The sequence below is a fragment of the Apodemus sylvaticus genome, chromosome 13, assembly GCF_947179515.1.
Source record: "Apodemus sylvaticus chromosome 13, mApoSyl1.1, whole genome shotgun sequence".
In the NCBI taxonomy this organism is placed as follows: Eukaryota; Metazoa; Chordata; class Mammalia; order Rodentia; family Muridae; genus Apodemus; species Apodemus sylvaticus.
Genome location: NC_067484.1, coordinates 16585925 through 16613691, shown reverse-complemented (window position 1 = coordinate 16613691; position 27767 = coordinate 16585925). Strand labels below are relative to the sequence as shown.

At 46.6% G+C, this 27767-nt stretch overlaps 1 protein-coding gene across 1 annotated transcript; it reads right to left on the bottom strand.

Annotated features, from left to right (window-relative positions):
* Nucleotides 1-13079: 13079 nt before the first annotated feature.
* Nucleotides 13080-22096, bottom strand: Rbfa (ribosome binding factor A). Its single transcript, XM_052155749.1, has 6 exons — nucleotides 21822-22096; nucleotides 19333-19552; nucleotides 18703-18815; nucleotides 16176-16260; nucleotides 14191-14258; nucleotides 13080-13857 (listed from the first exon to the last, which is right to left on the bottom strand). The coding sequence occupies exons 1-6, from the start codon at nucleotides 21983-21985 to the stop codon at nucleotides 13428-13430; spliced, it is 1080 nt and encodes a 359-aa protein (XP_052011709.1). The 5' UTR covers nucleotides 21986-22096; the 3' UTR covers nucleotides 13080-13427.
* Between the last annotated feature and the right edge of the window lie 5671 nt (nucleotides 22097-27767).

Sequence of the window (27767 nt, the reverse complement as noted above, 5' to 3'; positions counted from 1 at the left end):
GACATACAACCGAAAGGAAAGCCAGCCACCACTTCCTAAGCCAGGGAGCAAAGACGGGCTCCTGGTAAGTTCTTCTTTCAGTTCATTTACAAATGAAGCCCTGCGGCCTGGCGTAATTGTGCACAACCCCACCCAAGAGGTAGAGAAAGAATTATCAGGTGCTGAAAGCCAGCCTAGGAAGAGTTAGAGGTCATCCTGGAGGAGAGAGATAAGTTTCTATCTTACTCAATGCTAACTAAAGACAGATTAAGCAACTGGAGAAAATGCAAATACAGGCAAATTATCCATCTCAAACTTCCCTTCCCTCAGGGGTGCAGCAGAGGGACCCGGTGGGCAGCTATTTTAAAAAGGCCCTCGCCACTCAAGCGCTCTGCCTACACCTGAGTTCTTGAACCAGAATGAGGCAATTTATGCCGCAGGATGCTACGCCTGGAACCAGACTTCTGAAATGAGAAGCCAACAAACATCGCAGACGCTGTTTAATAAATCCCTGAAAGACGATTTTGTTTTTGTTTTATTGTTCTCTCTCTGTGTGTGTGTGTGTGTGTGTGTGTGTGTGTGTGTGTGTGTGTGTGTGTGTATGTGTGTGTCTCTGTCTCTCTCTCTCTCTGGGTGTGTGTGTGTGTGTATGTGTCTGTCTGTCTGTCTCTCTGTCTCTGTGTGTGTGTGTCTGTCTGTCTCTGTGTGTGTGTGTCTGTCTCTCTGTCTCTCTGTCTCTCTGTCTCTCTCTCTCTGGGTGTGTGTGTGTCTGTCTGTCTGTCTGTCTCTCTCTCTCTGTGTGTGTGTGTGTTTTGTTTGAGACAGGGTCTTTCTTTTTTTAATTTTATTTATTTATTGTGTGAGTACTCTGCTGCACACATCCGCATGTCTGAAGAGGGCATCAGATCCCATTACACATGATTGTGAGCCACCATGTGGTTGCTGGGAATTGAACTCAGGACCTCTAGGAAGAACAGCCAGAGCTCTTAACCACTGAACCATCTCTCCAGCCCTGGGGTTTTTCTATTATGTAGTTCAAGCACTTTGTAGCCTTGAACTCATAGAGATCCATCTGCCTGTCCCTCCCAAGTGCTGGGATTAAAGGCATGAGCCACTACACTAGTAGAAAACAGAATTTGGGGCTGGAGAGATGGCTCAGTGGTTAAGAGCACTGACTGCTCTTCAGAAGGTCCTGAGTTCAAATCCCAGCAACCACATGGTGGGTCACAGCCATCCTTAATGACCCCCGCTTCTGGGGTGTCTGAAGACAGCTATAGTATACTTAAATAAATATAGTTAAAAAATAAATCATAAAAAAAAACAACAAGAAAACAGAATTTGATTTTGCCCCTCCCCCTCACACCGCCCCCCCCCCCCAACCATCAAGCTGTATCTAAATCCTTAAAAAAATGAAACAAAACAAAAAACCCTGAGTCCATTACTGCACAAAATGTTAGGACTCTCAAATTTTGACCCGTGCCATGTTACACATGCAAAGGCACTCTGCCCACACTCTCGCACAGGGACACTTGTTCCCACCTGGGGTCGGTCCCTAGACAGCATACAGAGGTCTAATACGCGGTGATGGGAGGCCTCCAGTCAGGTTTCTGTAAGTGTAGAGGTTGAGACTGTAAAACGCTGGTGGCAGATGCCCAGCAGCAGATGGGTGAGGGTCATAAGTGAGGGGAACTGACTTTCCAGCAGAGGCCTACAATAATCTGATTCACGGAACTAGTTGGTTCATTTGGTTATCATTTTAGGTTTTTAAAAACATTTGTTTTTTAATTATGTGTATAGGTATGTGCCTGTGTGGGTATGTTCCTGAGTGCTGGTGCCTGTGGAGAGCAGAGATCTTGGATTCCCCCACGCAGCTGGAATTACAGAAGCTTGTGAGCTACCTGACATGGGGTCTGAAAAGCAAATTCAGGTTCTTTGGAAGAACAGCACACTGCTTTTAACCTCTGAGCCATCTCTCCAACACTATATAGTCTTGGTTTCTGAGGCAAGGTCTCTAAGTGTAGCCCAGGCTGACTCCAAACTTCAATCCTCCTTAGTGCTGGGACTCTGTCTGGACTCCACCCCCACAGTTACCTGGCAACAGCCAGGTAGGCCTAGCCCACTATAAAAGGAGCTGCTTGCCCCCTCCTCTCTCTATTACTCTCTTGTCTCTCTCTCTTGCCTTTGCTCCGCCTCTCTCCCCATTCCCTTCCCCCCCTCTCTCCAGGGCCAGCCTCTGCTTCTCTATTCTCTGCCTCTGCTCCTCTCTGAACTCCCCTCCCCGCGCCCTAAATAAACTCTATTCTATGCTATACCGGTGTGGGGCTGGTCCCTCAGGGGGAAGGGATGCCTCAGCACAGATCCTGTGCGGCAACCCACCTCACCACACCCCAGCAAACGTACTCTTACTTCTATTTCTCTTTTTTATGATTACAAGTCTGTTTTATTTAAGGTCCATGCAAGGCACTCAGTGACTGTTCTCTTGCTGTGAAGACACGCTGTGACCAAACAATGCTTATAAAAAGAAAAGAAAGCATTTGAATAGAGAATTGCTTACAGTCTCAGAAGCTTAGTCCATTACCATCATATCGAGGAGGACAGCAGTATGCAGGCAGACGTGCTGGAGAGGTAGTTGAGAGTGCTATATCCTGATCCTTGGGCAGTTGGGAGAGAGGGAGAGCCTGTGCCTGGCATGGGTGTTCGAAACCTCAAAGTCCACCCCCAGTAACACACTTCCTCCAACATGCCTTCATCTTCTGATTCTTCTAATCCTTTAATTCCCTGGTGTCTGGGAATTCAAATATATGAACCCACGAGGGCCATTCTTACAGAATGATCTTTTTTTTTTTTTTTTGAGACAGGGTTTCTCTGTATAGCCCTGGCTGTCCTGGAACTCACTCTGTAGACCAGGCTGGCCTCGAACTCAGAAATCCACCTGCCTCTGCCTCCCAGAGTGCTGAGAATACAGGCGTGTGCCACCACCGCCCGGCTACGAGGGCCATTCTTATTGTACAAACCACCACAAAGACTGAGTGAAAACGACATGGGAAAGGTAAGAAAATGCTCTGTAAAATGCGGGCCAGAAGTGCTCCCATCTCTTAATATATACAGGTCCTGAAGGCACAGCCACCACTGTCCCCCAATGAGGGGCAGCTGAGGAGATGAAGGAGAAAGCCTGAAGTAGAAGAGGCCTAGCTTCCGGAGATCCTTCTCTGGGGTCAGAGGGATGAGTCAGCTCTTCTGGAACAGGTGTCTGGCTCCAGGAGCTGAACCTTTAGCATGGGGCTGAGAGACCAGAGCCGTGGCAAGCCTGACAGACTGAGGCACAGATGAGACTCTCCCCTTGCAGCTATGACTAGAAGAAGGCACTCAGTTCAGCTGGCTATTGGCAGCAACTAGGCCTCAGACCACTAACTGACAGGGCGTCCAGCCCCCTGCCCTCTGTGCTTCAGTTCCCCACGCGCTTCCCTCTGCACACGCCTGGCCTAATCCCATTAAGATCAGGTGCATCAACAAAGGAATGACCTGGGAGGGCTTACTGATGCACCTACACAACCTACAAGGTATTTAAATCAAGTGCATGCCACCACAGGCCTGAGTACCCTTCTCAGCCTCTGTCCGTCCTCTCGCCCAAGCGAAGCTTTTGAACCACAGCACACTGGTGGCCCATAGCCCATGTATCTGAGCGTGCGGTGGCAGTGGGGGTGGGGGTTGAGGGTAGTTGTGTGGTGGGGGGAGTCTCATGCCTCTACATGGTGCCTATAGGGCTAGCTCTGATCTGAATTCCTCCTCCTCCTCCTCAAAAAAAAAAAAAAAAAAAAAAAAAAAGCAGAGGGTTTTAGCCTGAATGTAGAGGAGGGGACATTCTAGACAAGTAGACACATACACCCTGATCCCCTTTCAACTGGAGGTCTGGGATCACAGAGGTGCAGAACAAACATGGCAGAGATGGGTACCCCAGGGGGTGGGACAGATTAGAAGGATTAGCAGATGTGGCCTTGTTGGAGGAAGTGTCCTTTATAGGGTGGCTGCAGGTTTGGGGCTGTGGACATAGGACTATAACAGTACAGGGCTTTGTGTAAGGAGACGGCTGTGTCAAAGTATGGGGTTGTCTTGGTGTGGACATATGTCCGGTGCGTGGGACTGTGACAGGTTGTGGGTCTAGGTGTCAATATAGAGTCATGTTGAGGCAAAGAGTAATGTCTAACTCTAACCAGGATAAGAACTATGCCAAGTATAGGTTGAGGCAAGGAATAATGTCTAACTCTAACCAGGATAAGAACTATGCCAAGTATAGGCTGTGTCAGAGTGGTTCCCTCTCTAGCAGTGGCGGAACCTGGGAGAATGGAGTTTAAAAATGAGGCTGACTAAAATCTCACGCAGTAGCCAACTTTATTCAGAGCACCCGTCAGTTTTTTACGCTGAGGGTTAAGAGGAGTCACATGAGTAAAGCGAACAATCAGACAGGCAAACTGCACACAGCAAAAATATGTATTTTTTCCCATAGAGATGTCTAAACAAATAATAAAAGCCCACTGGAAGGAGTAATATGAAGCAAGCTTACTTCTATCCATGAGACCTGGGAGGAGAGGCATGGAAGGAAGCACGTTCCAAGAGCAGGCCATCGTTCTGAAGAAGTTGAGGTCACAAGACTCTTGTCTTGATTTCTTGGGATTTTCTCACAAGCACTCAGAAATCTTCGGATGTGACTCAGTTCTTGGACTGCGTTTCGACATAGTCGACACTGCATTGGATTCCCTCTGGGTAGTGTGCCGTGTCTTGGTATAGTGTTTGGCAAATAGCTTCTGTTGTACCAGGACTGGTCCCAGGCACAGAGCTGGGCCCTGTGGGAGCACCAGGTCCAAGTCCTCCCCGGAACAGCGAGGTCGATCTGTAATGTGCCCCTCCTGATATAGAGGTTCAGAGCTCTGGTATGACAAATTTCCTGGCCACAGGAAGCCAAGGAGCCTTATGGGAGGACATGTCCAGGCAACAGATTTTCAGAGACCTCCCTGCTGCTTAAAGTCACAGGAGGGTCTCAGTTGTGGGTAGCCAGAGCAGGGACAAAGACTCCTCACAACTAATGGACAGTGATGGCAACAAGAAGGTAGCCCAGAATCTCCTGAAGTTGGAGTAAGTCTGAAAGCAATGGGGTCCCCCAGTCTGGGGCAGGTTCTACCAAGCTGGGCATGTCATTAAGTGTCCCTCCAGGGGATCATAATCTATAGAAATGCACATAAGTTACCTGTTTCAGATAAAATAAGACAAACAGTATCTTCTTTCCTGAGTATTAACATTTAAACAGGATTCAAGTGGAAGCTACTACTTCCCAAAGATACTTGTTCAAAGTCGTGACTTTAAGCCATCTTTAGAACACTGACTTTTTGATTCTTGACTTTAAGAACTGGGTCAGGTGCTACAGTGCTGGAGAGATGGATCAAGGGATAAGGGGCTTGCTGTGAAAGCGTGACAAGCCGAGTTTGGATTTCCAGCATGCACGTAAACCCAGGTGTGGTATCGTGTATATGTAACCCCAGTGCTGGGGGCTAGTATGAGACAGGGGAGTCTCTGGGGGCTCACTGGGCCAGTTAACCTAACAATAGACTAGGAGAGCCTATCTCAAATAAGGTAGAAAGTAATTGAAAAGACATGTGATGCCAACCTCTGGCCTATACACACACACACACACACACACACACACAAACACACATTGTTGTAATCATAAAAAGAGAAAGAGGTGTGAGAATATGTTCTATGGTGGTGTGGGGGGAGGGGCACCTCAGCAGGCCCATGACAAAGCATTCCTTCCCCCTGAGGAACCACACACACACACACACACACACACACACACACACACACACACACGACAGTATAGTATATTCAGGTCATGGGGTGGGGAGTTAAAGAGGTAGTAGAGGGAGAGAGTAGAGAAGCAGAGGCCGGCCATGAACAAGAGGCAAGAAGGGGGAAGGGAGGAGAGCCCAAGAGGGGGCAAGAGAGAGGCTAAGAGAGTGAGAGAATAAGAGAGAGAGAGGAGGGGCCAAGCATCCCCATTTATAGTGGACCAGGACTACCTGGCTGTTGCTAGGTAATTGTGGGGTGGAGTTTAGACAGAATCCTAACATTCTCCAGTTTTGGTTTAATTAAAAAAGAAAAAAATTTAGAAAGAGGTGATGGCGGAGCAGGAATAGGGTCATTGTTGAGATCTGGCTGTTTCATGCTGACATTGGGGGCGACGTGTCTCTGGGGAACCTAGAGAAATGGATATGGGGGGTGTTTGTCCAGTCTCAGAGGAATTGGCTGCTTCCTTGCTGTCCAGGGTTTGCAGAGCCATTTGAGGATAGGTCAGAAGAACAGGTCCAGTAGAAGCTGTCTGTGTTTAGAGAAGCTGAGAGGAGAGTGGAGCATCTGAAGGTTGCTTCTCTGGAGCTGTCCTGGATGTAGCAAGGGCCTGGACTTGACAAGATGTTGGAACACATTAGTATAGGTAAGGAATAAGATTAAGTACATTTTGGGAGAAAGGAAAAATTTTCTTAAGATGTACAATTGAAACCCAGGGGAATCCCACCCTTTGGAATAGGTAGTAAGTGGGAACTTGGGCAGATGTACTTATCTCCCTAGAGCCTATTTGGTCGATGAGAGGTAGGTCTGAGTAGGTTTCCTGTAGCTAACAAGTTTACTAAAGAGATAATAACATGAGTTAACCACATGAACAGTCTTTAAGATGAGCCTTTTGTGGAGCAGAAGGAACAAGATTGAAAAGTTGGATCGTATCGTGGAATGTTTATTATTAGGGTTAGGCAAAAATAGGAACTCAGATAATGTTAGGACAGTAGCATAGCAAGAAGAGGGAATATGAAGCATTTAATTAATGGAAACAGAGTTTAGGTAAGGAGATAACTGTCTAGCTGTCAGTATAGTGAGAAGTCTGAGGAATAAACAACAATTTAGAGGTTATATATTTAAAAATGACAGATTCCAGTAGCCAGCAGTTCTCTGTGGTCTCCGATCTCCATGGCAACGTGTGTTGTCAGTCTGTCTTTCAAGCATAGGAGACATAGGGAGTTTTCTCTATGGAATGGATATGCATAACATGAGAAATGGCTTACCTTTGTTTAGTTAAGTCATTTGACTCAAGAGTATCTGGTTTTGTCCCCTGCATTCTTCAGTGATTATCTCACACACAATCTAGGCAACATCCTGTAGCAGTGTCCACATCTTCTGAGACCTCATGGGAGAAACTGTTAGAGGCTTTTGGGAATTCTGTCTGTCATAAATGTAATTAACAAACTTCTGACGAGACTGAGTCTGAGATAGAATAGCAGTAGTCAAGATAGGATAGGAATGAGAATCTTAAGTAGCTTTGACAGATTGTGTAGGTAGAGGAACAGAGAGAAAGCAGTCTGGAACTCTTGTCTCCAGCAGAGCACAGGCCGCCAGCTTAGACCCACGATTTGACTTTGAGTCCTTTGCTTTTGCTTCTGCCAGACACCCCTTCCTGGAGTGGAGACTCCCAGAACCCCTCTCCAAGCCAACTGAACTGTCTCTGATCCTTGGGCAGCCACCAAGGTGAATCTTTTTTTTTTAAAGATTTATTTATTTATTATATGTAAGTACACTGTAGCTGTCTTCAGACACCCCAGATGAGAGGGGTCAGATTTTTTTACGGATGGTTATGAGCCACCATGTGGTTGCTGGGATTTGAACTCAGGACCTTTGGAAGAGCAGTCAGTGCTCTTAACCGCAGAGCCATCTCTCCAGCCCCACCAAGGTGAATCTTAACATCATAATTTTAAACTGAATTTTCTGCCCAGATAGATGACTCCAGCTAGGCAGCCCAAGGCCCTTCTGCTCCCCCTCTTCCTCATCTGCTGCCTAGATGCTGATGCTTATCTTGTACCTTTCCCAAAATTCTTCCCAGCGTCCAGGGAAGCTACAGCTACCAAGTTATGCATAGTGTGCCCAGCTCTTCCTCGTGTCCTTGTCCCTTCCTTCCCCACTGAAGGGAGACAAGGGTCACACTCTAGGATGCACAGGAAAGAAGTAGTAGAGGTGGGCAGTGCTCACAGAGCAGTAGAGGGCTCATTTGGAAATAGTCCTCACAGATGAATCAGCTAACGATCTCAAACCACTGTCATCACACAATGGTGGGCTAATCAAGTATCTTCATGGGAGAACCGTTGAGGGAGGTTTGGATATGGGAAGATGGTAGGCAGAAGCAGGTGGGGACCTAGAAAAGTCTGCAGATGCTATAGGACTTTGAACTGGCAAAACAGAAGGACCCTTCCTAGAGCAGCCAGAACCAAGACTAGGTTCCTGATATTTTGAGCAAATTGGTGTGGTACTTCATTAGAACTGCCACAGGACACTAATACAAGCTTCCAAAGGTCAACTGGGGACAGTGTGGCTTCAAGGTATACGAGCCTGATAATGTAAAATAACTAGTGAGCAAAACAGGAAGCTTCAATCATGCTGAGTAACTCCCCCGACCAGGCACAGGAGAAGGTGACCTCACAGTGGAGAGGTCGTAGCTGTCACCTTTGTGGGACCATCAGCATGGACTTCACTGACAACAGCTGAAGCTGAGGATATGCCTGACCAATGTGACATTCCTGCCAAGCTTTGAGTAGATATCAAATGCAACAGAGGCTTGTCACTCCTCAGAACTGAACTTCCTGGGCTCCAGAAGGCCAAGGCAAGCTGTTGCAGGGCAGGGAGGGTGAGGGGTAAAGGGCATTAATCATGCAGATGGCAGCCCTAAGCGGAGATGGCTATCTAGCTGCAGGCTCTCTTCTCAGACGCTCACCTTAAGTGAGAGCCGGGGGCCACCACTCTGCTGACAGCACTTTGAAAATCTTTAGTGTTTGACATGGTACCGTAATCTTCACTTTATAGTGGCCCACAAACCAAGCCAATCTTACTCCCAGCCCAGATCTACATTATACCTGCAAAATTGGTGTCCATTTCGATGTTTCCTGCAGAGCCAACAGGGTCAAGCATGAAAGCCAAGCCTTGTAACCTGGAATCACTTTTGTTTGGTTGACTTTGAGCAAGGTCTTTCAGGGCTGGCTTTATAGTCCACGCTGGCTTTTACCTGTGGTTGTCTTGACTCATCTTCCAGAATGGTTTTGAGCATGCATTTATAAATCATCACGAGATTCCTTCCACCAGATGCTTTGGGGTTGACAAGATCTATCCCTGTGGCTGTCTCGGAATTCCTGTTACAAATCAGAGACTAAGGTCTCACTAGAGGGAGGGGCTGCAAGCTAGGAGGACTTACTGTGACCTCAGAACCCACAGCAGAACATTCTTTACACCTTCTTCTTCTTCCCCCCCTTTTTTTTTTTTTTTTTGGTTTTTCGAGACAGGGTTTCTCTGTGTGGTCCTGGCTGTCCTGGAACTCACTCTATAGACCAGGCTGGCCTCAAATTCAGAAATCCGCCTGCCTCTGCCTCCCAAGTGCTGGGATTACAGGTGTGCGCCACCACGCCCAGCTTCTTTACACCTTCTGATTTCCAGAAAAGAGGCAACAAAATGGCAAAAGCTCTTTGACAACTTGGTATTCCGATCATTTTCCTCCCCCCATGCAAGCCAATCACATCGTAAGGCAAGGTTTCCAGCAACAACAACAAAATGCAGCACATGTACCAGTCCTGTGGAGCCCAGCACTGTCAGGCCACAGAATCCCTAACTCTTTTTTTCTTTTTTAAGATGTATTTATTTGGCTAGGCGGTGGTGGCGCATGCCTGTAATCCCAGCACTTGGGAGGCAGAGAGGCAGGTGGATTTCTGAGTTCGAGGCCAGCCTGGTCTACAGAGTGAGTTCCAGGACAGCCAAGGCTATACAGAGAAACCCTGTCTCGGAAAAAAAAAAACAAAAACAAAAACAAAAAACCAAATCCCCCCCCCCAAAAAAAAACAAAAAGAAAAAAAGATGTATTTATTTTATATATGTAAGTACACTGTCACTGTCTTCAGACACACCAGAAGAGGGCATCAGATCCCATTACAGACGGTTGTGAGCCACCATGTGGTTGCCAGGAATTGAACTCAGGACCTCTGTGCTCTTAACCACTGAGCCATCTCTCCATCCCCGGACCCCCCCCCCCCGACCCCTACGGTCTATGCACACACAGTACATCCAGGTCTTCACACACCAGCACTCACACAGCACAAATAAGTCACCCACATGCCTAACATGCAAACATCCTTGCACACAGGCATCCACACCACCGTATGTACTCATATTCACACATACACACATGAACATTCCCATACGGGTACTCATACACATACATGCACAGCCATTCAACCTGTATTTGTACATGTGGTTACTCATAGGCATGTCCAGACATACCAGTATATGCAGGCGCTTATGCATATACGTCTAGACATACACATACCCATATATATGCATGAGACAAACTGTGAATGTATGAGACACACCAGGAACTCACATGTATGTATGTATGTTCTTGAGGCTGTATGTAACAATTTAGGCTGTGCTACTGTGTATAACTAGAATCTAGGTGAGAATATTATGGGTGGGCCTGACAGATACACTCCTCCTCACAGCCTGAAGCTTTTGTGTTTTCTTTTTGTTTTGTTGAGACAGGCTTACTGTATAACCCAGGCTGCCAACTCAATTCTCCTGCCTTTGCCTCCCACACACTAAGACTATGTTAGGTCTGTGTTACCATGGCCATCTTGGAGCTGATTTAAACAAGAAAAATACCACCGAGATGTGCCAATATGTAACCAAAAGTCTGTGAAAAGGACGCTTATTTAAGGTTTATGGCAGATGGATGCAGAACATTGGCTTACTCCATCTCTGCTGAAGTCCACATGAAGTTATGAGTCAAATTCTTCTCTGTGTGAGTTCTGGAATAGCTGAATGACCAGTGGCTGACTTCCCAAGCACAGAATCTGAAGGTAACAAGGATCCATTGTTTTACTGTCAACCTAAGAGATGTTTACAGATGCTGACTTGATAAAACTTGAAAAAGACATTAGTTCTGGAAGACAGCAGCCTGCTGGCTCTGACTGCAGGTGGATGGATGTCACTGGCCATTTATTATTGGGAGTGATCAGACGTCACGATGGCACCTGGAGCCATCTGAGCACAAGCAGAGGGAGCAATTTGAGTCCCACTCAACAACGCTCCACGTGTGGCCTATAATTTTGTTTCGGCTCACTGGAAATCAGCATCCTTTCTGCAGTCCAAGGTTTTCATGTTTTATGAGCCTTTTTGTTTGTTTGCTCTTCTGCTGTTTTAAAACAAACCAGAAGACACTTCACAAAATGCAGCATAAACAGTAAATTGAGCCTTCACCCTGGAGCTCATAAAACAACTCAGCACAACCGAGCTGTGCGTAGCTTGTGTCCAAGAGCCCCAGACTCCCTAGGGAGTAAAGACCAGGTCAGCAGGCACAAGGACGTATTTTAGGAATTACACATGGGAAAGGGGGTCAGAAGCACAAAGCTTCTGTCACCATAGAGTGATCATTATCTAGGTCACAGGCAGAGTCACTTGGACACCCTTCACCCTATGACACACTTTTGCTCTATTACAGCATCCACACAAAGCGGTTTTTCCTGCTTGTGGGACCTTCTTCTCTAGTTGGGTTGCCTCATCCAGTCTTAATGGGGGACGGGGGAGGGCGACATTTGCCTAGTCATATTACAACTTGACATGCCATTCGATATCCCTAGCAGGCCTGTCCTTTTCTGAAGAGAAATGTAGGAGGTGTGGAGCTGGGGGTGGGTGGGGGGGTACAGGAGAGACGTGGGGGAGGGACTGGGAGAGGAGGAAGGAGAAGAAATCGCTGTTGGGGTGTATTATATGAGAATTAAAAAAAAAAGCCTTCAAGTTGTGGGTCAAGGGGGCCCCTGGAGATACTTCCCCACAAAAATACTCTTAATAATCCAACAATTTTTTAAAAGATTTATTTATTATATGTAAGTACACTGTAAATGTCTTCAGACACTCCAGAAGAGGGCGTCAGATCTTGTTACTGGTGATTGTGAGCCACTATTTGAACTCAGGACCTTCAGAAGAGCAGTTGGTGCTCTTGACTGCTAAGCCATCTCACCAGCCCATCCAACAAATTTTGATGGTAACACTCTATTGTTGACCCATAGGACATGGAGTATTCAGGTGGGTGCTGACCTAGAGACTTTGTCCCTGCTGGCTAGCTTTCAAAGTACTAGAAGATGTTGTTCAGGCTGCTCTAAGAGAGAACTCATCAAACTCCTGACCTAGCTATGAACCTGTTAGCTGTATAATAATGGCTGCCCTGGCAAGTTACGCAGCAGAGGCACGAATGTTACAATAATAAGCAGTTACTTCTGATCGGATTTAAGGTCCATGCTACAGAAGGGAACTCATCGTGGTACTGTAAACTTGTCAAGAACCTGCCACTGGGAGCTCATAGGCCTTGGAGAACCTGCTATCCTGGAGAACCTTCTATGTCCATTTTGCTAGATGGACATAGAATCAAACTGCCCTCTAAATACTTCTCTTTATAGCCACAGATTAGTGAAATCAGATTTTTCATCAGAGAAGTGGGCGGCCGGGCTCAGAGACTCACAACTGGGCCGGAGGAGTCCACAAGTCACCGTAGCCCTAAATGGGGTGTACCTACATCACACCCTCTCTCCCTCAAATCTCAGGGAGTAATTTTCAAGAGAGGGGTGGAAAGAGCCAGAGGTCAGGCAGCACTGCTGTGCAACACCGCCTCCTGGACGTAACAGTGGGTTGCACTAAGGAGCTAAGGGCAGTCGGCTGCCTGCCCAAGATCAAGCAGGTCTCCGTTTCATCGTGGACTGAGGATGGGCTCACAGGCTCAGCTCTAGATAAGGAGCTACTGGCAGCCGATGGTTGCTGGGGAGGAAGAGTCAAGTTTTCTTTAGGGGCAGCACAGGTCATAGCCCTTGTGGCTGCCTGTGTTCCCTATTCCCATGTTACATACGGGTAGCACCAATTAGACTGAGTGAAGCATGAAGCGGTAAGCAGGGGCACTCGGGAACAGGAATCCTACAACAGTTAGAAGGGAGAGGAGCAGAGAAGCAGATGTTAAAAATGCACTGTGCATATACACAAACTTCTCAGAGTAAATACAAAATACTTTATTTATCCGGGACAAGGGACAAGGTCCTATCACTGAGGATCTGCGGTGGAGCTCTGCAGATGCAGTCCTCTGGGTTCTGTGCTCAGCAAACCTGCCACTGAGGCTAGGCTGCCTTCGCCAGTGACTATGAGGTAAGATACACCAGGTTTGTGAGTCTCTCAGTGATGTTATTTCTTTTTTAGTTATTCATGAATGTTGGAGAAAAACCAGGGAGTCCAGACAAGTATTGGGGTGTACAGGTAGCTGGAAAGCGGTGCAAGGATGGTCAGCACCAAGAGCTCCTCCTTCATCTCCTGTCCGGGAAGTAAACTCCCCATTCTGCTCAGAGGCGGCTCCGGCCTGCAGTCGGACCCACAGGCAGGGGCGGGGAGCTCGGAGGCTCCACCCCTACCCCTGCTCTCTTTTGCCCCAGAGCTTCATGCTCTGCTTCCCACTCGTCCTCTGCCTCATGGGCGTGGCATTCCCACTCCGTGCTGCTGTCCTCGCCCTCATCCTCCTCACCCAAAAGGAAGCTTCTGGGGGAAGCGTTCCGGTGCTGCCGGGATCGGGCCTTCTTTCTCTTCCGGAGCAAACGGGTTGGATCAGGCGCCTGCTCCCGCCCTGATGGTGGCACCAGGCTCATACACTGAAGCCCTCGCTCCTTCTTGCGTTTGTACTCCATTATTTGCTTATTCAGTGCCTCGTGGTCAATCCCACAGAGATTTGGGTGTGTGCTTGGTTCTGGGGAGTCGGGTGGTGCCTGGGCAGGGTTCCTGTGAGAGAAGAGAAGCTTTCACACAGAGCCCGAGCCAAGCTCCAGATAATGGTATAAGGAGCAAACCATCTGCATGGGACCCGCGCCACATCTCCCGGTCTCTGACCTAGTCTGAGGGTGACAGGGATTAGAAAGGTGATCCTGGAGAGTGGCTCGTGTGACCTATGTGTGCATCTGAGCATGCGTATAGACAGCCACCCAGAACTATGCAGACGTGCTGAATCCAAGGGCAGGTACCAAGGGGACCGTGCGGGCTAGTAGAGACAGACTGAGCAGCTGCTGTGGCTAAAGCATCTGCCACAGGTGATAGAAAGATGTCCACATGCCTCACCTCAAACCGTCCAAATCATCCCTTTCATCTGGGGGTCCAAAGTCAGCCACTGCCAGTAACCGATCTACCTGAAAGGGAAGGATGGAGGATGGTGGACCACAGATCCTGCCCTCTGTTTCCAGGGTACGGCGTCAGCCTCACACAAGGCCCAGCACAGGTCTCCTGGCTTCAGTTAACACCACTGCAGGTCTCTCTCATTGCAGAGATTCACAGACCCACCCCCACCCCACCCTGAGTCCCATTAACTTGCCCCAAGTTCCCTGACAACTGAGGCTCCCTGAGTTTGTAATATTATGCAAGTCTGCCAGGAAAACAAACACTAGCTGAATTACATAACTAACATTTGCTGGTTTCTAAGGTGCTTTTGAAAAATAATTCCATTTCTCCACAGTATTTTGAGTGTTTAGGGACAGGAAGCCTCTAGCACAGCAAGAATAGATGTGAGGTCATCACAGGCTCAGTCATAGAAGCCCACTGTGGGGTCATAAGGCCTGAGCCAAAAATAGCAGCACTCTGGAGTCAGAGGCAGAGGGATCTCTGTGAGTTCAAGGTCAGTTTGGTCTATGTAACAAGTTCTAGACCAGACAGGGATACACAATGAGACTCTCTTAAAAATAAAGGAAAGTAAACCAACTGAAACATGAAATTTTACCCACTGAAGTTCAAGGAGTATAAAAAATGTATAAAAAGCTAATTATTTGGGCAGGGGAGATGGCACAGTGGGTAAAGGCACTTTGCAGCCAAGCCTGGTGACCTCAAGAGGTCCAAAAACCTTGGGAATAAAAATTTTCAATTCCTGGGAAGCATACGAGGTTCCTCAGAGGGCGCCGAGGACAATGGCCATTGATCAGCGCTGACCCTGACATAGGGAGGGTAAGTCTAGACATAAGTTAGCTCCTAGGACAGTTGCCTAGAGGATATAACAAGGCCAGAACTGAGCTCGCTTCTGAGATTCTTCAAGGTCTCACCAAATATGAAACTAACATAGAAACCTATCAAAATTGAACTAATGTCTCTGCTGCACTTCTAGCCAATACATATTAAAGGTTACCGAACCTGGAAAATTCCCCTAGCCCTGCATAAAAGGGGACTTGTGAGCTCCTCTGGTGGTCACCACTTTGATGTATGGTTGACCCCTGCATGCTGGTAATTTCTACAGAATAAATGCTTTTCTTGTATACTATTTGAGTCTGGGATTTTCCTTCAGCAATTTTCTGACCTAACCACCTGAGCAGGATCCTCAGAACAGACATGTTCTACCAGGGGATGTCCTCTGACCTCAACACACACTATGCTGACTTGTTTTATACCAATTTGACATAAGCCAGAGACATCTGGGAAGAGGAAACCATATTCGGCCTGTGGGCACAAATGTAGAGCATTTCCTTAATTAGGGATTGATGTGGGAAGGCCTGGCCCACTGTGGTGGCGCCACCCCTAGGCTGGTGGTCCTCCTCGGTGTATGAGGGAGCTGGCTGAGCACAGCATGGGAAGGAAGGTGACAAGCAACACTCCTCCATGTCCCCACCTCCAGGCTCCTGTCCTGTTTGCTTTCCTAGCCTGACTTCCCTCACTGATGGACTGTGAGATAGACCTGTATGCTGAAAGAAGCTCTTCCCTTCCCAGTTGCTTTTGGTCAAGGTGTTTTATCACAGCCATAGAAACCCTAAGACACCCCCCACACACACACACAAAAGTGAATAAACAGGGCTGGAGAGATGACCTAGTGGTTTAGAACACTGGCTGCTATTTCAGAGGATCTGGATTCATTTCCCAGCACCCACACACTAGTTCCTGGCATCAAATGCCCTTCTCTGGCCTCAGAGGGCAATATATGTATGTGGCACAGACATACGTACAGGCAACAGCCATATTCATAAAACTCTTTTTAAACTAATAAATCAGCAAACAAATGGACTCATAAATAAAAGCTCATTCTGATGTACATGAGATTTTAAAACAGACAAATTACTGTAAAAGCTCACCTCAGCCAGGACTATGTCTCTTTTGTCTTGAACAAACACTATGGGTGGAACATTCCTCAGGGTTTGCTGAGATAGCAGAAGATGCCTGAGGAGAGAGCTCATGACATTTAGTGGAGAAGAGCCAAACACACACTACATCAAACTCACAAGTTTACCAGGTGATAAGGGAGGCAGAAGCGGCTTCTCAGAGGGAGCCACTCACAATGGGTCATTGATGGGGTGGGGCGGCGGCGGGAAGGGAGGCAAAGCCTTGGTGAACCCTTTTCTATACTGCCGGATACTATAGGATGCAGCACACCACAGCTGGCCCTCATTCTCCTGAGGCGACTGAGGCCTAATGAGCAAGCTGTTTGAATTGGACTCACAGCATCCTGTACTCAGTGGACACTCCCTGGAAGGACTCCAACCTGACATCCCTGCTTGCTAGACACGACAGATTTTGGTACAGCTCAGTAATATGATACAGACCAGACCAATGAGGTCTAGGCCCTGCAATCCCTTGAAACTTTGACACCAAATTTTGGGCAATCACAATAGTCTCAAAGATGCATTCACTCTACTAACTTTCTTCTGACCCTTCTTTGATGGTTGCAGCCACTCTCTATGGAAGTGGGTGCCCAGGGACCCTCATACGGAACATGAGACAGTACACAGACAGACACACAGATATGCTGGACAAGCCCCTCACGTGGGTTCCCAGCACAGTCTTCTTCCTGAAATGGAGTAATGTATGAAGGGAGGGCAAGGAGCGGGAGGTCTGTGTGAGGCCTCTGGCTCCGAGACGCTGAGATGCACGGCCAGATGGATCTTATTAATTCATTTATTATTAATGTATTGTTAACTGAATAAACTGAGTGTACTGGCTGCTTTGGCATCAACACTGACACAAGGACACAAGGTAGAATCATCAGAGAGGAAGGAGCCTCAGTTTAGGAACTGCCTCCATAAGATCCAGCTGTAGGGCATTTTCTCAATTAGAGGTGAGGAGAGGGCCCAGCCCATTGTGGGCGGAGCCATCCCTGGGCTGGTGGTCCTGGGTTCTATAAGAAAGCAGCCACAAGGAGAGCAGCACCCTCCAAGGCCTCTGCCTCAGCTCCTGCCTTCAGGTTCCTGCCCTGTGTGAGTTCCTGTCCTGATTTCCTTTGATGATGAACAGTGATGTGGAAGTGTAAGCCAAACAAATCCTTTCCTTCCACCTTGGTTTTTGGTCATTCAGTTTTGTCACAGCAACAGAAATCTTAGTAAGACACTGAATAACTTTGTTATGTCCAAGCAGCTCCTCAATTTTAAAAAATTTAGGTCTCAAGACCCTTTATAATTTCAAGAAATTACTGAGAATGACCAACAGATTTTGTTTACATTGTTCTATGGATGTTTACTCCACTGGAAATTAAATCTGAGAAATTTAAAAATGGCATTTTAAAAGTCATTTAAAACAGTAAATATACTAACTGCAGACACACATAGTTTTCATGAAAAAAATGACTTGTTAAAGACGTGTCGAGAGCAGTGGCCTGGTCTATGTGTCCACACGTTTTTTGAGGACCAGCTCAGCGGAGCGACAGCCGGTGCTTCACTCCACACATACTTCCTGTTGCCATTCTTGCTGAGGCACATGGAACTGTGGCCTCACACAGATAAGAACCGAGAAGGGGAAATGTATTAATGGTCCTTTGGAAAGGACAATTAATGGATGTTTTTTTGTTTTGTTTTGTTTTTTGTTTTTTTTTTTGAGCCTCTGTCAACCTAACACAATCCAGTATCACATTACAATGCATCAGGGCTGGCGGGTTAGCGGACCTTCTCGCCCTGTGTGGTCTTACAAACCTTGTATGTCAGTCTAGTTGTTGACACTAGGTCAGAACCCTGCACAGTACTGTGTGGAACTTGTAAAGTCACGATCCCCAAGAACAGAACCGGTTCTCCAGACTATCAAGTTCACACAGTCAGGCTCAACTACCCAGACGACATTTGCTACCGGTTCTGGGCATGAGCAGCTGTCTGCTCTTCAGCGGTTCAGTTGTGCATTCTTCAGAGATGTCTGCCGAAACCCTGCCTCTGAGCAGCCACAGGCCCCTCTCACCTAGGGAGCACCGCAGGGAGGACTGCGCCTCACCAGACATTAGAGACCTGCCTGTGCTGTGCACCGAGGGCCAACATTTACAGTGGCGTATTTCACTCTTTTCCTTGTTCATTCAAGATGCTTTTGGGTACACGAGGCACTGTGTGTCTGTGAGCTTGGGGGGCAGTGCAATCAAGAGCCAGCTTTAACACACCCAAAATAGCTCTTGCTTCACAGAACCCCGAAAGGACCTGTGGAGCCCCACAAAACTTCTGAAAAATCTGATTAGATTAGGTCTTACAGGAAAATGCATTTTATACTCTAAGAATCAAAGAGATGCTTCCAAGATTTCTCCTTAAAAGCAGAAATCCTCAATGAGAAACTGTAAAGTTTACCTACAGACAGATGGCCAAGGCACTTAAGGTTCAGCTAGAAGGTGTTGCTGGTAAGAAGCAAGCCCATCACCTCATGTAGGCGGCGCTCCTCTGCAGCACGGCCTCCGTGTGCTTGTTCTGCTCGGCAGAGACCCCTGTCTTCCAGTACACCCGGCAGGCTGAGAAGTCAGAAGTCACGGAGACCTGAAATGCCCCCAAAGCTAGTCACTTTCCGTTTAGTCTGCACAGTTCATGCAGAGTGCTGGAGTTGGGAACTACAGCTTCTTCTGCCTCGGGCAACTTATTCTAGCGATGGCAGCCGCCAGCCAGAGCACAGCATCCACCAAGGGGAAATCGGGTAACAGACATCCAAGCTCACCTCCCTTCTCTCAGCTCAACCCCGTGCGCCCACAGCACTGCTCACAGCCATGCCCCTGATAGTTAAGATGGAGGGCCCCTCACTATCTTTATGAAGACAAAGGCCCTGTGGAAACCTCACCACAGTCCTAAGCTACTTCTAATGCTTTGTCTCATCACACTGGCTGACACTAAGTAGTCACAGGTCTCTCACCCAGGTAGAGAAAAAGCTCTGAATGTGCACCTTGGCCCACAACTTAAACCAGACTCAGCACCTCTGCAGTCCCAAGCAAGACCTCAGGTGTGAGGGCTTCAGGCAAACTAAGCTTGCCGGCCCCTGCCTCCAGCCCTGACCCCTGCTCACCTTGGAGAGCTCCACATTCAGGTCGTACACCTCCTGGCTCACTTCAGGAGTGCACAGCAGTTCCGATAATGATTTGTAGAGAAGGCCATTCAGGACTTTCAGGCGTATACTGTCTTCCTTCCTGGTCTTTTTGAAGGTATTCTTTGTGAGGAACTCATACCTGGACGGCCTGGGAGTCAAGTGAGACCCCAGGGATGGACCTTCATACCAAAACTTCTTTCTATATTAAGAAAACAAAAATTAGGTTGGGAAGGAGAGGCTGGAGAAGTAGCTCAGTGGTTAGCAGCACTAGCTGGTCTTTCAGGGGAGCTGGGTTCAGTTCCAGCATTCACACAGCGTCTCACAATCACCCTTCCAGGGAATCTGACAAACTCTTCAGAACTCCAGACACCAGGCTTGCACACAATGCACATGACATATGAGCAGGCAAAATATTCATACACATAAATGAATCCTCTTATGTTTGTTTGTTTGTTTGTTTGTGTGTGTGTGTGTGTGTGTGTGTGTTTTTCTGGCCTTGAACTTAAGAGATTGTCTGCCTCTGCCTCTGAGTGTTGGGGATTAAAGACATGTGCCACTACCACTTTAAAACTCAGGTACAAAGGTCGAGCGGTAGCAATGCACACCTTTAAATCCAGCACTCAAGAAGGAGAGGCAGGTGGATCTCTGTGAGTTAGAGGACAGCCTGGTTGGTCTACAGAGTAAGTTCCAAGACAGCCAAAGAAACTGTCTTGAACAAACACACACACACACACACCCCACAGAGAGAGAGGAGAGAGAGAGAGACTCATAAAATACATCTTTAAAAAGAGATGGGGGCTCTTTTTTAAAAAAATTAGATGAGATAGTTATGACAAAAAAAAAACTACATCAAAACTTTGTGACACTTTAAGTATAGGGTGCTTTCATTGGTCACAGGGCCGTGTTAATGGGACCCTAACAACTACTTAAGTTTAGTGGGCAACAACATGGCTGTGGGGAAGGGACAAAAGACACCTAACAGAACCCTGCAATTGTGACTTGTATCTCTCTACAGTGGAAAAACTGACAGGCCTTTAGATTTTAGAGCGCTATGCGGAGCTGGCCATTCATGAAGATAAAGGTTGACGGTTCTGGTGTGCTCCGCTGAACACTTGGGAAACTGAGGGAAGACTCACTTCTCACCGTGTGAACTGGAGCAAGTTCCAGGAGAACAGGGGAAGAGGACAAATGTCCAGATAGGTACAAAATGCTTCTGAGTAGACGGACCAAAGGCCAGCCAAATAAAAGGGAGCACATCTAGATCCCAGACCATGTTGTCCAGAACCTTCCAGTAACCTGGGCTCCAGAAAGAACGAGAGAGAGAGAGAGAGAGAGAGAGAGAGAGAGAGAGAGAGAGAGAGAGAGAGAGCTAAACATATGGGGTATGTCAAGAGAACAAAGGGTTTGAGGGGGCTACTGGTGGCCAAAGATGCAACACTTTGAGCAAAATGAAACAGTAGCTGATAACCACGAGTCCACACTGATGAATGAATTAGTAAATGAAGGGGAACATCTCCCACAAAGAATTCCGAAACAGTCTACGACCATAATTCTTTACCTCTTAAGGTCAGGGGCTACAACACACAGCAGCTTCCCATCAAAAATGACGAAGGGGACAGCTGACCCCCAGAACAGTGGAAGCACACTGGCTATCTCACCCCTAAAGACAGATAAAATGGTGCTTTTCCTCGTTTTCTTTCTCCCCAAGTCCACAACCCACATGTAATCATGAAGAAAATATTGAATTCCAGCAGTGTGCACACAACTTCCAACCAGGATTATCCAGAACAGTTACAGGTGACAAACAGGAAAAGACTGACCACGAGTTACCTTATCTGGATAGGAAAAGGCATTAAGGATACCATTAAATTCTGATAGAGAATCTTAGGCCAGTCTCAGAACAATGCACTTCTTCATAAACCTAAAACCACCTGTAGAATCATTTGTTAAAACAACCCCCCCCCCCGCCCCAATATAAACTGGCTTACCACACTTGGTAGATTCTAAGATGCTGTGGAAATTAAAAAAAAACAAAACAACTTTTTCTTGTCGTGTTTTTGGAGACAGAGCTTCTCTGTTTAACCCTAACTATCCTGGAACTGAGATCAGAGATCCGCTTGCTTCTGTCTCCTGAGTGCTATGATTAAAGGCCTGTGCGGCCACTGCCCGGCGAAATCAAAGTATCTTATTTCTCTATTACTAAAAATATTTAATTAGGACAAATTTTATGCACGATGAGGCTTCAGGAGGCTTAACACTGTACAAAAAATAAAGGGTGAAGGGAATGTGGAAATTGTCAAAGGTCAAACTGCAGGTGATCTGCCAATAATAATTTTCTAATACTAACAGACACCTGTCCCCATGGTCCCTGCCCAGCCCCTTGTGGACATCCGTTCCCTGTAGAAATCGCCTTCATCCAACCGTGCACTAGGCGACCATGGCAGCAGCGGACCCTGATCTGTGCTTACCTGGTTTTCGAAGCAAATTTCTTGAGCAAGTTCTTGCTGCCGCAGGAGGCGACCGAGGTGTGCAGGGCCGACTCGCGGCCGGGAAGAAGCGCGGCCCTGTGGCCGCCCCGCAGAACCTGAAGCCCCGTGCAGGAGCCTCTCAGTCCCGCGACGCCCGCCCACATGCCTCGGAGCGCGGGGCTCGCAAGCACGAGCGGGCGTAGGATGGATCGCTGTGTAAGCCCTAGACGACCAAGGACGCGAGTAGACAACAGGAAGCCCCGAGCCACGTGTGGGCGGGGCTAATCCGATATGTGGGCGGGGCTTCGGCGCGGAGTTATGACTGTGTGGGCGGGGCGCAGACAGTGGGCAGAGTGGCCAGGGCACCAAACCATCTGGTCTTCTATTTTTTTATTGTTTGCTTTTTGTTTTTTAGCCGTCCAGTTATTTTATTATTTATTTACACAGATGCGTGTGTGACATCTGCACGTAAATGCAGGTGCCTCCGGAAGCCAGGCGAGAGCGTGGCATCCCCTGGAGTTAGGAGTGTTGAGATTGCTGGAAACTCAGCACCCCTCTGGAAGAGCAGCTAAGTGCCCTTAACAGTTTAGCCAGCCCCATCCAGCTTATTTTAAGCAAGGCCATGGTGCCCATACTGTAGAGTGCATTTCAAAAAGCTAGAAGGCTTTTTTTTTTTTTTTATCGTTTCACTACTAAAGAGAGAACAAATGTTTGAGGAGATAGTTAAGGTTAATTTGACTGAAACATGCAATGCACCAGGCATGTAAGCGGTGAATGGTGGTCATCAATACAATGCAATACTGTCTCTGGTTTGATGTTTTAGTTTTAAGATTATTTAAAAGTGAAAAAACAGAGTACAGCGCAAAGAATTAAGAAAGCTCTGTATCCAAGCACTTTGGGTGTGGAGCCGGAGGGGAGGTGGGCCTAACTTCACTGCTTGCAGTCTCCCGAGGACTCTTTTTGTCTTCATTACTATCGCTAGTTTTCCTGCTCTACCTTTTCCCAGTAGTATTTTCACACCTCAACTCAAATAAGCAGCTGTTTCATCACCGGGGAGAAAATTGAGTACAGAAACATACATATCAGATTTTAACAAGATGGCATTAAAGGCGTGCGCCACCACCACCCGGCTTCTTTTTTTTCTTTACACACTGGTTGCTTTACTGACAGACCCAAGAGTTACCGCAACCAGTCCCTACCTTTTCGACAAAAGCAAACTAAGAGAATGGTATTCCCCTGCAAAGCCATACACAGCATGCCATGCAGAAGTGGGGTTAAGGTAATGTTTTAAAGATGACCATGGGAGGGTGGTGCGGGGGGTAGGGGGGTGATGGAAAGATGGCTCAGTGGTTAAGAGCACTGACTGCTCTTCCAGAGGTCCTGAGTTCAAATCCCAGCAACCACATGGTGGCTCACAACCATCTGTAATGAGATCTGATGCCCTCTTCTGGTGTGTCTGAAGACAGCTACAGTGTAATCAGATACATAAAATGATTTTTTTTTTTAAAGATGGACATCAGAAAGGTGTGCTTTACAACCACACGTGGCATCCACAACTAGGCAGGAAAACTATTTTACTTCCCCTGGTTGTTACTTCTTTTCTTTCCTACTATGTAGTAATAAAATGACCATTTCACTGGGCGGTGATGGTGGACGCCTTTAACCCCAGCTCGCAGGAGGCAGAAGCAGGTGGATCTCTGAGTTTGAAGCCAGCCTTGTCTATGGTGCGAGTTCCAGGACTGCCAGGGCTATGGAGAGAAACCCTGTCTCAAAACAAACAAAGAGCATTCCATTCCTCTCCACAGCAATGAGCAGGTCTTACAGAGGCAAGGGCAGCTGTTGGTGCCTCACAACCTGTTGTCCTAGTCTTCTCTTGCCTGCAGTCCACTAGGAGCTTCCAGGCATCTCGGAGCAACAGGTCTCAAGGGTTGCCTGGCTCCACAGTAAGTGTCTTTAGCCATCATGCGGGACCTGTGCAAATTATTACTTGAGTCTGAGCACTCTAATGACTGAGATAGAGCACTTCATTTCTGGGCAGGCAGTGCCATCTGGTTAGGGCTGGCTGTCACATCCCCACAGTCCAAACTAATTTGGAACTCCCCCCATCCCCAAAATCATAGCCAGATGTGTCAACATTTGTCTGTAGTAACATATGGTAAATAGATGAATGTTAGTTCTGTGAGAGAGGTATAGACCATGACTGTAACCATTTGTGCTGGCTCATTTGTGCAATCCCAATAGTTGGGAGACTGAGGAAAAGGGATTCCTTTAAGGGCCACCTTGAGCTACAGCCTAAGATCTCAATAAATAAATAAATAAATAAATAGGAAAAGAAAAAGAAAAAAGAAAATCCTTTGCAAATCTTTTTTTTTAAAAAAAAGATTTATTTATTATACGTAAGTATACTGTAGCTGTCTTCAGACACCCCAGAAGAAGACGTCAAATTTCATTACGGATGGTCGTGAGCCACCATGTGGTTGCTGGGATTTGAACTCAGGACATTCGGAAGAGCAGTACTATCTCTCCAGCCCCTTTACTAATCTTAATAGCCTATTCTGTGATGAAAGTAAATTGTATTGTAGGCATGTTAGTATATGCTATAACTCTTGCATATAAATATACCACATGGATAGTGGTGATCAACTGTATTGGAAGTTTGAGATAAAGTTTCAGTCTTAAGATATTATATCAGTGAAAAATGACTGGAAAATGGATTTAGTTAAACTCTACACTAAATTGTTCCATCTAAACTCACCATCTAGCATAAATACAAGGAGATCAAAAGATAACTTTTGATCAAACTTGCTCAAAAGTATGAAAGTGAATATGGGGCATGGTGAGGTGACACATAACTGGGGTCCTCTTGGAGAGGTGGGGCTGACGATTTTGCTTTATAGCGGGCATGTAGATGCTGCTTTTGCTAAAAAGCACTAATGAGTCTCCGGGGCCCACAAGGTATCAAAAAGCAGGATGAAGGCAGTCAAATTTCTTTTATCTTCTGACACCTTGATGAATGGGTCTCCCAGGGACATGCTGATGGGGCTGGAGCCATTGCTATCATGATTGCAGATGTATTTTTTGTTGTTGTTGTTGTTACAGGGTTCAATTCAGGGGTGCTACAAACTAGTTCTTAGGCCTGGCTTTTCTGAGACAGTTTTAATACGTCACTTTGCCCATTACCAATGTACTTCGATAACTTTGCATCTAATCTCTTTTTTAGTTATAGAAATGTTATTTATTAGTCTTTGCTTTATAGTTGGTGCCAGGTAGTTTTTGGTATCTATGTGCACACAAAAATAAGACTCAAAGTCCACCCTGCCGTTCTTTATTTGCTTTGAAAATGTCATCATCTGGCGCAAGCCATGGCCTTGATCACTGTTTTACACAAAATGAAGTAGTTTAGAGGCAACCACCACCCCACACAATACGAGGTGTGTGACAAGTTGGGGACATTTGGGTCCTGGCTGTGCTTTGAAGCACCTGCTAACAATACAGGGCCAGCGATTAAATCTGGGCATCCTTCTGTAGAGGTGTCAAAGCCTCCAAGAAAGCTAGGCAGACTTGAGAAAGCAGAAGGCATGACCATATACAGAGAGGATGGGGACACCAAGAAAACAAGATTCTCTAAATCAACATGAGCCAAGCTCATATACACTCAGAGACTGAGCAGCATGAAGACCCTGCATGGGTCTGGGTGTGCACTGGGTCCTCTGTGTATATATGTATCACGGCTTTCAGGGTAGTGTTTTCATGAGATTTCTGAGTGTGTGAATACGCGAGTCTCTGATCCTTGTGCCTTCTCTTGGGATCTTTTCTTTCTGCTCGTTTTCATGTCCAGCTTCTTCGGTGTGACTGTTTTTGTTTTACCTTATGTTTTATTTTGTTACAGTATCTCTTAGAAGCCCGTTCTTTTCTAATGAGAGACAGAAAAGAAGAAAGGGCATAGATGCTGATGGGAGGGAGGTGGGAAGGGACTGGGAAGAAGACAGAAAGAGCAAACTGTAATCTGGAAATAGACTTCGAGGAGAAAAGGATCTGTTTTTAATAAAGGGGGGGAGGAACCTCAATCCCAATGAACCAATGTAGAAATAGCACAGAATGGTGTGTCTGTGTTAATTGAATATTAAAAGAAACTAAGAGGAAATACTGATGTGTGGAACTTTAGAACATGATACAATCTAAACTTGATAAGCCACTGCCTAAGTTAGGCTTTTACTGCTGTGAACAGACACCATAACCAAGGCTACTCTTATATAAGGACAACATTTAATTGGGGCTGGCTTACAGGTTCAGAGGTTCAGTAGATTATCATCAAGATGGGAGCATGGCAGCATCCAGGCAGGCATGGTGCAGGAGGAGCTGAGAGTTCTACATCTTCATCTGAAGGCTGCTTGCAGAATACTGACTTCCAGTTAGGATGAGGGTCTTAAAGCTCATACCCACAGTGACACACCTACTCCAACAGAGCCAAACATATACAAACCATCACAGCCAGCTAGGCAGAACTATAGACAATTCCATTTATTGAAATGTCCAAAATAGGTCAATCTACAAGCAGAATATAGATCAATGATTGCCTTAAATTGCAGGAGTAAGGAAATGGGAAACAATTGCTTCTTCTTCTTATAGTGACCTTTTCCTAGAATTTGATTGTAGTCTCAGTTCCAGTTCTCTGCCCCTACCTGTGTGATATTTAGAGTAATGTACAGCATATGTCAATAAATAATATTTACTAATATTTTTATTTACTTTTGAGACAGGATTTTATACACCTCTGACTGGCCTCAAACATACTATGTAGCACAAGGATGAACTTGAACTTAAGAAAAAAGATTTATTTTATGTGTATGAATGTTTTGCCTGCACGTATGTGTAAGTGCACCGTTTTGTGCCTTGTGTCTGAAAAGACCAGAAGAGGAACCTGAATCCCCTGGGACCGGAGTTATGGACGTTTGTCCGCTGACAAATGAGTGCTGGAAATTGAAGCTGGGTCTTGTTTTATTTTGTGTGCACTGGTGTTTGGCTTGCACGCATGTCGTGTAAGGGTGTCAGATCTTGGAATTACAGAGTTTCGAGCCACCATATGGGTCTGGGAATTGAACCTGGTCTCTGGAACTGCGGAGCCAACTCTCTAGCCCCAGAACCTGGGTCTTCATGAAGAGCCACAAATGGTTTTCATTTTGAGGTCATCTCTCCAGCTGCTGCTTTTTAATTTCTAATTTTTATCAGTAGATGGATAGTGGTGATGGTTATACAATAGACTTAATGCCAGTGTTAAAGTGGCAAACTTACACACACACACACACACACACACACACAAGGGGGGGGAGGGAGGGAGGGGGAGAGAGAGAGAGAGAGAGAGAGAGAGAGAGAGAGAGAGAGAGAGAGAGAGAGAGAGAGATTAAAGAAAATCATTCCTACTTGTAATAGCCTAAGATGATTCAGGAACACTGCAACCTTGATCTTGTAGGGCGGAAAATGTATTCAACTACCAACTGTGGAACATTGTGGGGGAAGAGGGATGGATCTGTGAAAGAGTAATTAGAAGGATAATGGCTGAAGCCAAGGAGATCTGACTTTTAGGGTAAGGTACAGGTCCAAAAATTTGATCATACCCAGGAGTGTCTGATGATGCTTTAAGATATTTTACAGAAGAATGCATAAATAGGCCTATGTAAAAGATCAGGAACATGGCTCAAGTTTGGCCAAAGACTTGTCATATTTCTCAGCACAATAAAAAAATAAAAATAAAAATAGGGGCAAACTCCACCCTACAACAGGAGGCGCGTTACGAGATGGAGACGCCTGAATGTCGATTAGGCTTTGGAGCACTTGCTAACATGGCTGGGCTCGAGATAAAACTCGGGAATCCCTTGGCAGAGGCACTGAGCCGCCAAGAAGGCGATCACGTTGCACTCGGTGACTACTTGCTCGATCCGGTGCAGC

Excerpts from the sequence above, each read along its gene's own strand:
- Rbfa (XM_052155749.1), bottom strand. The coding sequence starts at position 21,985 with ATGTGGGCGGGCGTCGCGGGACTGAGAGGCTCCTGCACGGGGCTTCAG. Across the intron at positions 19,553-21,821 it reads AAATTTGCTTCGAAAACCAG|AAAGAAGTTTTGGTATGAAG; the intron begins GTAAGCACAGAT and ends TTCTTAATATAG. Across the intron at positions 18,816-19,332 it reads TGAATGTGGAGCTCTCCAAG|GTCTCCGTGACTTCTGACTT; the intron begins GTGAGCAGGGGT and ends GGGGCATTTCAG.